At 42.1% G+C, this 13,700-nt stretch overlaps 1 protein-coding gene across 1 annotated transcript in view; it reads right to left on the bottom strand.

The window, feature by feature from the left end:
* Nucleotides 1–4,462: 4,462 nt before the first annotated feature.
* STX2 (syntaxin 2) overlaps nucleotides 4,463–13,700 on the bottom strand; it is an 80,889-nt gene continuing 71,651 nt past the window's right edge. Inside the window, exon 10 of the mRNA XM_055405072.2 lies at nucleotides 4,463–4,739. Coding sequence (XP_055261047.1) covers nucleotides 4,506–4,739 — 234 coding nt within the window. The 3' untranslated portion in view covers nucleotides 4,463–4,505. The remainder of the gene's footprint in view (nucleotides 4,740–13,700) is intronic.

Raw genomic sequence — 13,700 nt, 5'->3', positions numbered from 1 at the left:
ATCCATCTGCAGTGTGGGAGACATAGGTTCGATCTTTGGGTTGGGAAGATTCCCTGAAGAAGGGAAAGGCTACCCACTACAGTATTCTGGCCTGGAGAAGTCCATGGACTGTATTGTCCATGGGATCACAAAGAGTTGGACATGACTGAGCTACTTTCACTTCACATAGTTGATTTACACTGTTATGTTCATTTCTGCTATACAGCAAAGAGACTCAGTTATACATGTCAACATTCTTTTTCGTATCCTTTTCCATTATTGTTTATCACAGAATATTGAATGTAGTTCCCTGTCTATACAGTAGCACCTTATTGTTTATACTAGCTTGTATCTGCTAATCCCAAACTCCTAGTCCTTCCCTACCCCTCTCCTTGGCAACCACAAGTTTGTCTATGTCTGTGAGTCTGTCATCTATGTCTATGAGTCTGTCATCTATGTCTGTGAGTCTCTGTTTTGTAAATATGTTCATGTGGTATTTTAGATTCCACATATGAGTGACATCATATGATATTTCTCCTTCTCTGTCTGACTTACTTCACTTATTGTGATGATCTCTAGGCCCATCCATGTTGCTACAAATTGCATTATTTCATTCTTATTATGGCTGAGTAATATTCCATTGTATATATGTGCCACCATTATTTTTTGTGGCTGAGTAATATTCCATTGCAAATATGTACCTTGAGTCCCTTCGACTGTAAGGAGATCAAACCAGTCAATTCTAAAGGAAATCAGTCCTGAATATTTATTGGAAGGACTGATGCGGAAGCTGAAGCTCCAATATTTTGGTCACCTGATGCGAAGAACTGACTCATTAGAGAAGACCCTGATGCCAGGAAAGATTGAAGGCAGGAGGAGAAGTGAATGACAGAGAATGAGATTGTTGGATGGCATCACGAACTTGATGGACATGAGCTTGAGCAAGCTCCGGGAGTTGGTGATGGACAGGGAGGCCTGGTGTGGTGCAGTCCATGGGGTTGCAAAGAGTCGGACACAACTGAGCAATTGAACTGAACTGACTGATGTATCACATCTTTTTTATCCATTCATCGGTCAAAGGACATTTAGGTTCCAACTTTTAATGGAGACAAGGATATTAAAAATATGTCACTGTTAGTAGAATGGATCTGAAGGGTATCACCATTGGGGGTGCTGATCTCTGATTAGTCCCACATGTATATAGTCTAATTATATAATCTAATATACACTAGATCAATTCCACAATCTTCCCTTCTTTTGATAAATAAACCTACAGACTGTCCCCAGCTAGCACTCAAGCCTCCTTTCCAAAGACATGGCTTACACTCATCCACTCCCCAAGCAGTCTGGAACTAGAAACCTGGGACTCTTGAACAACACAGAATCAGCTACCAGTACAACACTGTGATCCAGAACTTATCTGACCGTTTCAGGCAGATCACACAACCTGAAGAATCAAACAGAGCTAAACAAATGAAGTGAATAACTACATCCTTCCAGAGCTATCAAGTTCCCTGAAGTGAGCCTTACAATGACAGAAGTTCTTTCCTTGGAATGTGGCTAATTGGGGGCGCTAAATATAAACATTCCGATTTGGTTAATTTTCCATCTGGGATTTCACATTCTATGTCTACAAGAACTAGGAATTCTAGAAAATGATTCCCTAATTGTCAACACCTCACAAAGAGGAGGAAAAGAAACATGATTTCAGGGTCAATTGAACCCATCCAAGTGAGAAGCGGTAATTGAGTGTTCAGGCCCCACCAAAAATAATTCCATTTAACTTCAAACTATGCAAAGCAAACAGTGCATGGTCCCTGGTTGAAGTCCTTCTTGATAGTATCTAGGGAAAAACTTGAGAGAACTAAGGGGGACTTGGCCTTTTAAACCTCAGTTGATGTCACAGCAGCTTTCAGCTTATAGACCAGGAACTATATAATTTGACTCATCCTTCAGAAAATCTATGCACCAAGAATTCATATCCTAAAGCTTCTAGGTCAGATCCTGTAGAGTAAGAATATCATACAGAAGGGAAAATTTCTGGGTTTTAGGGGTAGATCAATTGACAGTGGCATAAAGTTCAGACCAACAGACTGTAGGCCCATAAATCTGGCCTACCTATTGTTTTTATAAATAAAGTTTTATTAGAACTCTCATTTGTTGACATATGTCTATGACTGCTTCCATGCTATAATAGCAAAGGTGAGGAATTGCAGCAGAGACTACACAGTCCGCAGAACCTAAAATATTTACTGTCTGACCCTTCACAGAAAAAAAATCTGCATCCCCCGGTGAAAGGTTTCCAAACATTTTTATCAGATACCCCTACTGATAAAAGAAAGTTATGGAGCTGTCACGGGGATTGGGGGAGGAAAGAAAGTACAATCTGTTTGTAGGACATAAGTTAAGTTACCCTTAAAAATGCATTCCAATATACATTGCTGCTGCTGCTGCTGCTAAGTCACTTCAGTCGTGTCCGACTCTGTGTGACCCCATAGACGGAAGCCCACCAGGCTCCGCCGTCCCTGGGATTCTCCAGGCAAGAACACTGGAGTGGGTTACCATTTCCCTCTCCAATGTGTGAAAGTGAAAAGTGAAAGTGAAGTCGCTCAGTCATGTCCGACCCTTAGCGACCCCAGGGACTGCAGCCTAGATGCAGACAAATAGTGTTTGATTCCACTTACAGGAGGTACCTAGAATAGTCAAATTCATAGAGTCAGAAAGTACATTGGTAGACGCCAGGGCTGAGGAGTGGGTATGGGGAATGAGGAGTTAACGTTTAATTGGGACAGAGTCTCAGATTAGGAAAGTGAAAAATTCGGGAGAGGGATGATGGGGAGAAGTGCTCAACAATGTGAATGCCTCAGTGCCACTGAACTGCACAGTCACATGTGGTTGATGTAATGTGCTTTATGTGACTTTTACCACTATTTTTAAAAAACTGCTTTAAGTTATGGAGCATGCAGCCCTATTATATGGATGAGTTATGGGATATGTATATAGCTTCAAAGTGCATGCATGCTAAGTTGCTTCAGCCATGTCTGACTCTTTGCCATTCCATGAACCATAGCCTGCCAGGCTCCTCTGTCCATGGGATTCTTCATGCAAGAATCCTGGAGTGGGTTGCCATGTCCTCCTACGGGGGATCTTCCTGACCCAGGAACAGAACCACATCTCTTGTCTCCTGCATTGGCAGGTGGGTTCTTTACCACCAGCGCCACCTGGGAAGCCCAGCTTCAAAGTATCTCTCTACAAATTATTTACAAACTGTAAAGGGGAGGGTATTAATAGTAACCTTAGTGTGAAAAATCTCCAACAGATATTGCCTTATCCAGGCAACCAAATTAACATCACCAGAAGCAGGACAAGTCAAAACCACACGTGTCCTGGATGGTGCCCTAAGAAACCACATCAGCATTATGTGAGCAGCAACCACACCAAGAACACAAAACTGAATAGAATCTCGAGGAAACATCAGCAGACCTGAATCGAGGGAGGGTCTTCAGGGTCTGTCTGTCAAGGTCACGCAAGGCTGGGAGGGACGGGGGACTGTTCCGCATCAAAGGAAGATCAAAAGATGCAATGGCAACCTGCAACATGTGATCCTGGACTGGATGCTGGGCCAGGAAAAAAGTGACTGTTTAGGGTATTATGGGGGCAATTGATCGAATCTGCATAGGGGCTGTGGATTAGATACTAGTGGTTCATCAGTGTTAAATCTTCACATCATTGCACTGTGGTTTTGGAACAAGATGTCTTTGTTCTTAGGAAAAAACACGCTGAAGTAGTTTAGGATAAATAGACAATATATCTGCATTTTACTGTCAGTTAGATGGTTCTGGGGGAAAGCTCTCTCCCTGTCCCACTGTGTGTGTGTGTGTGTGTGTCTAAACCGATGATTGATAGATGATAGAGAAAGAGAAATAATGATCGAAGAGGATAGATGGACAGGTAGATTGACAGATAGGTAGAAATAATGATAAAGAAATGGGGGCAAAATATAAACAATTGATGAATCTGAGTAAAGCATATGGGGCCTTCCAGATTGCACTAGCGGTAAAGAATCTGCCTGCTGAGGCAGGAGATGGTAAGAGATGCAGGTTCAATTCCTGGTTCGGGAAGATCCCCTGGAGGAGGAAATGGCACCCCACTCCAGCATTCTTGCTGGGAGAATCTCATGGACAGAGAAGCCTGGTGTGTGTGTGTGTGTGTGTGTGTGTGTGTGTGTGTGTGTGTGTGTGCATATATAGATGACTAATGGATGATAGAGAAAGAGAGACAATAATCAATGGAGAAATAGATAAAATGATAAAGAAATGGGGGCAAAATAGAATCAACTGCTGAATCTGAGTAAAGGATATAAAAGCATTCTTTATGCTATTTTTGCTGCTTTCCTGCAAATGTTAATTATGTCAAAATAAGAAATTTTTAAAATGCAGAACAAAAATCCCCCAAAGCACCCCCAAGGACAGAGCTCTTATTTTTGACTCATTCCTGGCAGCTCAGGCCCTCTGGGTTCATTTATTTTAAGGCCAGTAATACAAAGTGGATTTGCCCTGAGGTCTCCATGCTGTTCCCTCAGGCACCCCCTTCTTATCCCCAGTTACTGATTTCTGGGTCCCTGCCCAGGATGGCCTCCCTGGGCACCTGCTGCAGGGAATGAGTTTCTCCGTGGAATTCATGACCTTTGGAGTTGCTGGAAAGCAGCCTTGTAGAGCGTGTTGTCCTTTTCCCAGACGAGACACAGCATGGCAGTTCTTCTAAAACAAAGGAAAAGAGATGGTGAATGTTGTGCAAATTTTGGTTTGACTAGTGTGGCTTATGCTGCTAATCCTTTCTAATATCCACTCATCCCTTTCTTTCTATATAAACAGGATACTGATTAATTTAGGTGGCAATGTACCTAGACTCTGTTGGAGGTAACCATGTTATTCTGCTCTGGCCAGCAAGCAGTGCTGATTGGGGTCAGGAGGGAAGAGTTCTGGAAAGAAACATTTGCTTTACTCTTAAAGGGGAGTAGATGAGATTAGTGTTATCCTTCATTCTATTTCTAGTCCTGAATACAGATGATGGCTGGAGCTGTGGCAGCCATTTTACAATCATGAGGAAACCCCCAGGAAACTCAGAATGACAGTCCTGATAGCCTTGAGTCCTTAAATCATGGCCAACAACTGTCTACTTCTCATGTGAGAAAAAAATAAAGCCTTATTTGTTTAAAACACTGTTAGTTGTGTATTCTATCACTTTTTTCAAACCAATTTTTGTCATAAAAATAAATCTTATTTTCCTTTTTGTATCTTAGGCTCCAGAGAAGAGCTATGATAAAATATACTGCATTCTATTCTCTTGGGGGTCCCTTCCTATTCTCCTTCCCACAATAATTTTCAGTTAAACTGTGGGCTTAATTCTTCAGTCCTGATTCAGACAAAGCTCCCACAGGGAGCGTTCTCTGTGTAAAGCTGACGATTCCTACTTTCCTTCTCCAAACTGAACATTTTCACTTCTGCTTAATTATTAATATGCTGCAGATATATTTAAGACGCGACCCTAGCATAAAGTATATTTAAAACTCGAGCAAAGATTTCCATTACACTGATAAATAAAGGATGAGTTGCCCCAGCCTGCCTTCCTCTGACTGCTCAGCTGCTCCCACATGCTTCTCACCTTGCCGGCAGCTCTTCTGCCTGTTTGTCCAACCAGCTGATACGATCATCATAAGGATCACACTCAGAAGAGTTATGAGCCCAGGACTCCACAGGGAATGGCAAATGTGAACAATAGCCAAGAAGCTATGTGTGAAGATGCATTTATCAAGACAGATCCAAAGGGGAAGACTAGTTCTGGAAATAGATTTTCCCCAGCCTGACTCAGGACACAGAAGAGTGTCCAGCCTCTGTTCAGAAACACTAGCAACCAGATTCCATAGGCTGGGATAGGAGAAGCCAACAGATTTTGGGGAGCAGAAACAGCAAAGAGACACCGAGCACCAGTGGAAGCACCAGGATGAAACATCAATGTGAAGGTTGCTCAGTCAACAGCTAATTTCTTGCAGGTCAAATACAGCTGCAAAGTATTCATCTGGGTTAAGATACTATGATACAAACAAACCTATCTACAGGACAGAACAGATTCACAGACATAGAGAAAAGACTTATGATTGCCAAGGAGGAGGGGAGTAGGGAGAGGGATAAACTGGGAGTCTGGGGTTAGTAGAGGCAAACTATTAGTATTACATTTAGAATGGATAGACAACAAGGCCCCACTGTATAGCACAGGGAACTATATCCAGCCTCCTGGAATAAAATACAAAGGAAAAGAATATACAATAAAAATGTATACATGTGTATAATTGAGTCAACTTGCTATACAGTAAAAATTAGCACAACATTGTAAATCAGCTATTGTTGTTGTTTAGACATTAAGTTGTGTATAACTCTTTTGCGACCCCATGGACTATAGCCCACCAGGCTCTTTTGTCCATTGGACTTTCCAGACAAGAAGATTGGAGTAGGTTGCCATTTCCTCCTCCAGGGGATTTTCTCGATCCAGAGATCAAAGCCATGTTTCTTATGTCTCCTGCATTGCAGGTGATTCTTTACCACTAGCACCACCTGGGAAGCCCCAAACTGTACTTCAATTTAAAGAAGAATATATATTCTTGATTCAGATATATATATATATGTATACACATATACACACACACATATATATAAATCACTTTGCTATACACCTGAAAGTAACACAACATTGTAAATCAACTATATTTCAATAAAAGAGAAAAAAAAACAGAAAAAAAAGACATTATAATTTCGAAACACCCAAACAATTGGACATTTCTCTAGATAGATTACAGAGGACAAGAGACCTCTGAAGCGTTGTAATGCTTTTATCATAGAATGCACAGAGATGGTCACTGAAGAATGGGGGACAGAATGGGTAGCTCCCAGTAAAAGCAGAAAAAGAGCCCAGTGTTTTGGATAGAGCAGGTAACATTGCACAGAGATTCCTGTGGCACCCAGGAATGGGCATCTCCACAGAGGCCTGGTGGTAGATGATGGATTAGGAGGACAGGTCTCACTGAAAGAGATCCTGGGCCACCAGGAGACGGGGATCTCTTAGCAAAACCTTGAGGACACCAAGGAACAGGCATCACTCAGGGGAATCCCAGGGACACCAGAGGAATGGACATCACCTTATCAGATCCTGGGACACCAGGGGAAAGACATCATTGACAGCAATCCTGGGAGGATCAGGAGGTATAACTGCATCAGATGCCTGAAAGATGTTTACACATTTGACCTTCCCCTTGTGCAGCCTCTGCTCCATTATAAGACGACCACGCCCTTGGCAGTATCCTTTCCTTCAGCCCAAACCCCAGAGTAAGACACCTGCAGGACACCCCTGAACCCTGAGCCTGAAGCAGAACCGTTCACGCATGCCTGGTCCTCTGCTGGGCTTCACGTGATCTGCCTGCCCCAATGTGAGAAGCCACACGCAATCTTCTGTGACTTGGAGACCTGGGAGTGTTTGTTACACAGTGGTCACTGACTGCTAGATCCCACCTGCTGAAGACAGGCTACCCATGTAGTGGAGGGGAACAGAGAAGTCTATGATCTGTGCTCAAGAACAGCAGTCAATTTGTGCAGCCTATTAATTCTAGCTGCCTTTGGAGAGAAAGAAAATCATTATACAGTAACTCGAGAGATTTTATGCTTCACATCAGAAGGTATCCTATTATACTTTCATAGATTTGAATATCCATGTTTATCAACAACATTTGTCTACAAATGCAAGTTAACATAATAATGTGCTGTGAGCTGGTTTATCACAACCGAGTCAGTGCACGCCCCAGCCTGTCTTGGTTGTTTCTCAGAGGGACTGGGGGGTCTCAGTCCCACACAGAGTCCTGGTTAGTCCTTGCTTTATAAAATCAGACAGACAACATTCAAAGCACACAGATGTGTATATTTTATTTCCTTTATTTGATGTCAAGGACTCAAGGATTTATTTTATTTTTCAACTGTAACATATACTCCGTTCCATTGTATAAGCATTTTTCACTTAAAGTCTCACAATACTGAAAAAAATCAGAAGCTCAGTGGGAAATTGCTTTTTCAAATCCTATTTTCTACTATTTCAAACTGGAGAAGTTATTACATGTTACACATCCACCCAATTGCTCCAACCAATTTTGTAAGTGTAGCTTTTTTAAAAAAAAGTAAAATCCCTATATATACATACTAACCTGTCCTGGGAGCAGGTAAAAATCTTTCAGCATCACTTGCTGACTATGAGACAATTCATACAATTGTCACAAACAGTTGTTCTGGACATCGTACCCCCACGATATCTGAGATTCATGACTCTTCAGTGGACAAAAGAAACCCTTTCCAAATATCTTGACTTTAAGGCTCTACCACTTGTATTTTGAGAGAAAGTTGAAACATTCAGCAATTTGTTTAAAATGTCATCTTGAATAGTGGGGTCAAAAATGTGTATTTAAAGAGATTTGTATTTAAATACAAAAATGTATTTAAAGAGATTAAATTCGTATCTGAGAAGTGATTTATTTACATCATATATGTGTATTACAGTATATATTAATATATGCATTGTTGCTGTTCTTTAGTCGCTAAGTCGTGTCCGACTCTTTGCAACCCCACGGACTGTAGCCCACCAGGCTACTCTATTCATGGGATTTCCCAGCAAGAAGAATGGAGTGGGTTGCCAGGCCCTCCTCCAGGGAATCTGTCCGCCCTAGGGATCAAACCCAAGTCTCTTGTGTCTCCTACACTGGCAGGATTCCTTACCACTGCGCCACCAGGGAAGCCCAGGATATGCATATGCATATGTAATGAAGTTTGATATTAAAAACCAACAAATGTACCTCCAGGAACATATTCATGAGTAAGGCACTGGGTGGGGTAAGACTGAGTTTTCAGAGCTGGGGTTCTGGAGTCTCTCAGTTGTTTGAATCCACCAATAAACTCTGTCGATGCAGAGGATAAATGTATGGACATTGAGGGGGAAGACAGTGGGAGGAACTGGGAGACTGGGATTGACTTTATACATTATTGATGCTCTGCATAAGCTAGGTAACTATGAGACCCTACTGTATAGCACAGGGAACTCTACCCAGTGCTCTGAGGTGACCTAAACGGGAGGGAAATCCAAAAAAGAAGGGATATATGTATGCATATGACTGACTCACTTTGCTGTGCGGGAGAAACTAACACAGCAGTGCAAAGCAACCATGCCTGAGTGCGTACTCAGTCGCTCAGTTCTGTCCAACTCTTTGCGACCATAGACAGTAGCCCGCCAAGTTCTTCTGTCCTTGGAATTTTCCAATTCTAGAGTGGGTTGCCATTTCCTTTTCCAGGGTATCTTCCTGACCCTGGGATTGAATCCACATCCAATGCAAAAAAAAGAGGCTCTGTGTCCTAAAGAATGATGAAGAAAGTGTTTTTTCTTCCATGAAACAGAAATACTATACTGTACACTTGAAACTAACACAATTGTAAAACAACGAGACCTCAGTTTAAACCAGCAGAAATAATACTACCTAATGCTTATAGGAAATAGATGGAAAAACAGTGGAAACAGTGTCAGACTTTATTTTTCTGGGCTCCAAAATCACTGCGGATGCTGATTGCAGCCAGGAAATTAAAAGACGCTTGCTCCTTGGAAGGAAAGTTATGACCAACCTAGATAGCATATTAAAAAGCAGAGACATTACTTTGCCAACCAAGGTCCATCTAGTCAAGGCTGTGGTTTTTCCTGTGGTCATGTATGGATGTGAGAGTTGGACAGCGAAGAAAGCTGATCGCCAAAGAATTGATGCTTTTGAACTGTGGTGTTGAAGACTCTTGAGAGTCCCTTGGAACACAAAGAGATCCAACCAGTCCATTCTAAAGGAGATCAATCCTGGGTGTTCATTGGAAGGACTGATGCTGAAGCTGAAACTCCAACACTTTGGCCACCTCATGCGACGAGTTGACTCACTGGAAAAGACTCTGATGCTGGGAGGGATTGGGGGCAGGAGGAGAAGGGGACGACGGAGAATGAGATGGCTGGATGGCATCATCGACTCGATGGACATGAGTTTGAGTGAACTCCGGGAGTTGGTGATGGACAGGGAGGCCTGGCATGCTGTGATTCATGGGGTCACAAAGAGTCGGACACGACTGAGCAACTGAACTGAACACATAGTGCTGTAAGAATTACATGAAATAAAGCATATTTTCACAATGACTGGCTCCCTTTTTTGAAAGGAATATATATGTATATCCCCTCTACTGACCCAAATGGGGCCATGTGTCTTGCTTTGGCCAGTGCACTGGGAACAGTTATATGTATATGTCTCTTCCACGTAAAACACTTTAAGCATCACAATCATTTACCATCTTCTCTGTTCCTATCTCCACAATCATGGAAACATGTGTTGGAATGGATCTCCCTTCACGGAGGTTCCTCAGAACTGCAGTGAGCAGAGCCCTCTGGTGACTTGTAATAGGCAAAAGCATGATTCAGGATCAAACCTGTATTTTTAAGTCATAGAAATTTGCAATTCATTTGTTACAGCAACATGAACTAAACCATCCTGACTGATTCTACGTGGCTCATGTGAAGTGTGTGATAACGTTTAGTTTTGGATAATCTTGAAAAAGTTGTTTCACCTCCTATTTTAGTTTAATTTTTGTTTTATATTGGAGTACAGTGTTGTACAATATTGTGTTAGTTTCAAGTGTATGGCAAAGTGACTCCATTAGACATACACATATATCCATTCTCTTTCAGATTCTTTTTCTCTATAGGTTATTTCAGAATATTAAGCAGAGTTTCCAGTGCTATACAGTAGGTCTTTGTTGATTATATGTTTTACGTATAGTAGTGTGTATATGTTAGTCCCAAACTCTTAATTTATTCCTCTCCCTTCACCTTCCCCCTTTGGTAACCGAAAGTTTGTTTCTGAAGTCTGTGACTCTGTTTCTGTTTTATAAGTAAGTTTATTTGTATCATTTTTTTAGATTCTATATATAAACGATATCATATAATACTTTTCTTTATCTGACTTACTTCACTTAGTACAACCTCCAGGTCCATGCATGTTGCTGCAAATGGCATTTCTTTCACTCTTTTTTATGGCTGAGCAGTATTCCATTGTGTATATGTTCAGTTTGGTTCAGTCGCTCAGTCGTGTCTGACTCTCCGCGACCCCATGTGTATATGTACCACTTCTTTATTCATCCATCTCTTGATGGGCATTTAGGTTGCTTTCATGTCTTGGCTGTTGTAAGCAGTGCTTCTATGAACACTGAGGTGCGTGTGTCTTTGTGAATTACGGTTTTCTCTGGATATATGCCCAGAAATAGAATTGCTGTATCATATGGTAACTCTATATTTAGTTTTTTAAGAAAGTCCCAGGAGTGAGTGTTGCCTGCTCAGTTGTGCCTGACTCTTTGCGACCCCATGGACTGTAGCCCATCAAGCTTCTCTCTCCATGGGATTTGCCAGGCACGAATATTGGAGTGGGTTGCCATTTCCTTCTCCAGGGGATCTTCCTGACCCAGGGATCAAACCCACATTTCCTGCATTGGCAAGCAGATTCTTTACCACCAAGCCACCTGGGAAGCCCATACAGGTCTCCATAGCATAGTGGCTGCACCAATTTTACATTCCCACCAACAGTGTAGGAGGTGGTCCATCTCTTGAAGCTTCAGTTTCCACATCTGTGAAACAGGGGCGACAACATCACTCTGCCTGTGAGGACATCAGTGAGACAGAAACACGCAGTGAATACAGAAAGCTCTTGGCACAGTGAATACAGTTGGTAAGTAGAATCACTATCTCATCATCTTTATCATTTCAAAGGTATTCAATGAACAGTATGACTTTAGCTGAAGTAGATTTCTCCACTCTCATTAATGGGGGAAAATTTATTGTTTCCTCTGAGGGGCCCAACCCATCAATCTCTGGGCTCTGTGCCCCAGTTCATAGTGTCTTCAACTGACTATTCCATGTTGTATACAGCATAGATGATACCTGTCCTGTCATTGTTATTATAACTACTACTAGTCTTCACATTTCCTCTTGCAGGTCGGGCTTTAGACCAATAAGATCCAATTTTATTTTTCCAGGTTTTTCTTTTCTCCCCTTAGTAAATATTGGGTTGGCCAAAATTTTCATTCGAATTTTTCCATAGGACATTATAGAAAAACTCAAACCAACTTTTTGGGCAACACAACACATTTGCACAAAATTTTAGCGACCCTTTCCATTGTGGTTCTTTCCAACAACTTTGGGTCTCGCAGATCCCTCTTCTCGTTGTTTTCACATGCCTGAAATGAGTCAATTTTTTAAAAAATTTTGAGTTTCTTGTGGGTCTCAATTTCTCTTTATTTTTGTTTTCTAACTTTGAAACAGACAGATGAGCAAGTTTGCTTTTTTAAAGTCCAGCATTGGCTCATTAATGATACCTGTTTGAGAACAAATCTCATGTAATACCAACATCATGAACTGTTAAGTTTGAAAAGGCCTTCTGAATTTTTGAATGCTAACTTTTTCTTTTTTAATTTTTATTTTATATAGGAGTGTAACTGACAAACAATGTTATGTTACTTTCAGAGCAAAGTGATACCCAGGTGGCTCAGTGGTAAAGAATCCACCTGCCAATTCAGGAGCCACAGGAGATGCAGGTTTGATCCCTGGGTTGGAAAAATCTCCTGGAGGAGGAAATGGCAACCCAAACCAGTATTCCTGCCTAGGAAATCCCATGGACAGAGGAGCCTTGCAGGCTACAGTCCATGGATTCGCAAAGAATTGGACATGACAGAGCATGTACATGAGCATACACAAAGTGATTCAGTTCTGCATGTATACGTGCATCTATTCTCCTCAAATTCTTTTCCGACTTAGACTACTACAGAATATTGAGCAGAGTTCCCTGTGTTATATAGTAGGTCCTTGCTAGTTATCTATTTTGAATATAGCAATGTGTCCAAGTCAATCCTAGCTGATTTTTAAGGGCAGGAGGTTATCCAAGCTTTAGGTGCACTTGGGTGCACTGGATGGTAGTCGTTCGTTCTTGTCTAGCTGGGAGCCCCCCTCCATTTCAGCCAAAGGGAGCTGAGCCCACACAGACGCCAAAACTGCAGACAGACTTGATGGCACCCGAGTTCTCCAAGGACCTGAGACTTCCCGGGGTCAGGCTGGCCATACCAGCGCTTGGCGCAGCTTGAGACACTAGCTACCCTCTGGCGCCACCTACTGGTCCTCTTCCCCCTTCATCCCAGAATTTTCTTGCACTCAGAAACAAGAAAAGGTTTTGAGCTGGTGACATTCTCTTTTATATTGATTGTGGGAATGGAAGGATGACGTTCTGATTCCTAAGGTGATACATTTGTGCTTGAGCTTCCCTGGTGGCTCAGACGGTAAAGAATCTGCCTGCAATGTGGGAGACATGGGTTCAATCCCTGGGTTGGGAAGATCCCCTGGCGAAGGGCATGGGACCAACTCCAGTATTCTTGTCTGGAGAATTCCTTGGACAGAGGAGTCTGGCAGACTACAGTCCATGGGGTCGCAAAGAGGCAGACAAGACTGGGCGACTTTCACGTTCACACATTTGTGCTTGACATTTGTAGAAAATACAAAAATAGCCCAAAGACAAGTCCCAACTATAAACAAGCCTCTTCCACCCATAAAGCCCCACTTTGAAATAACCA

This window comes from Moschus berezovskii, chromosome 19, assembly GCF_049115385.1.
Source record: "Moschus berezovskii isolate FMDL1 chromosome 19, NW_MosBer_1.0, whole genome shotgun sequence".
NCBI lineage: Eukaryota > Metazoa > Chordata > Mammalia > Artiodactyla > Moschidae > Moschus > Moschus berezovskii.
The sequence above is the reverse complement of the archived record's forward strand: the minus strand, read 5'-3'. Positions and strand labels throughout refer to the sequence as shown.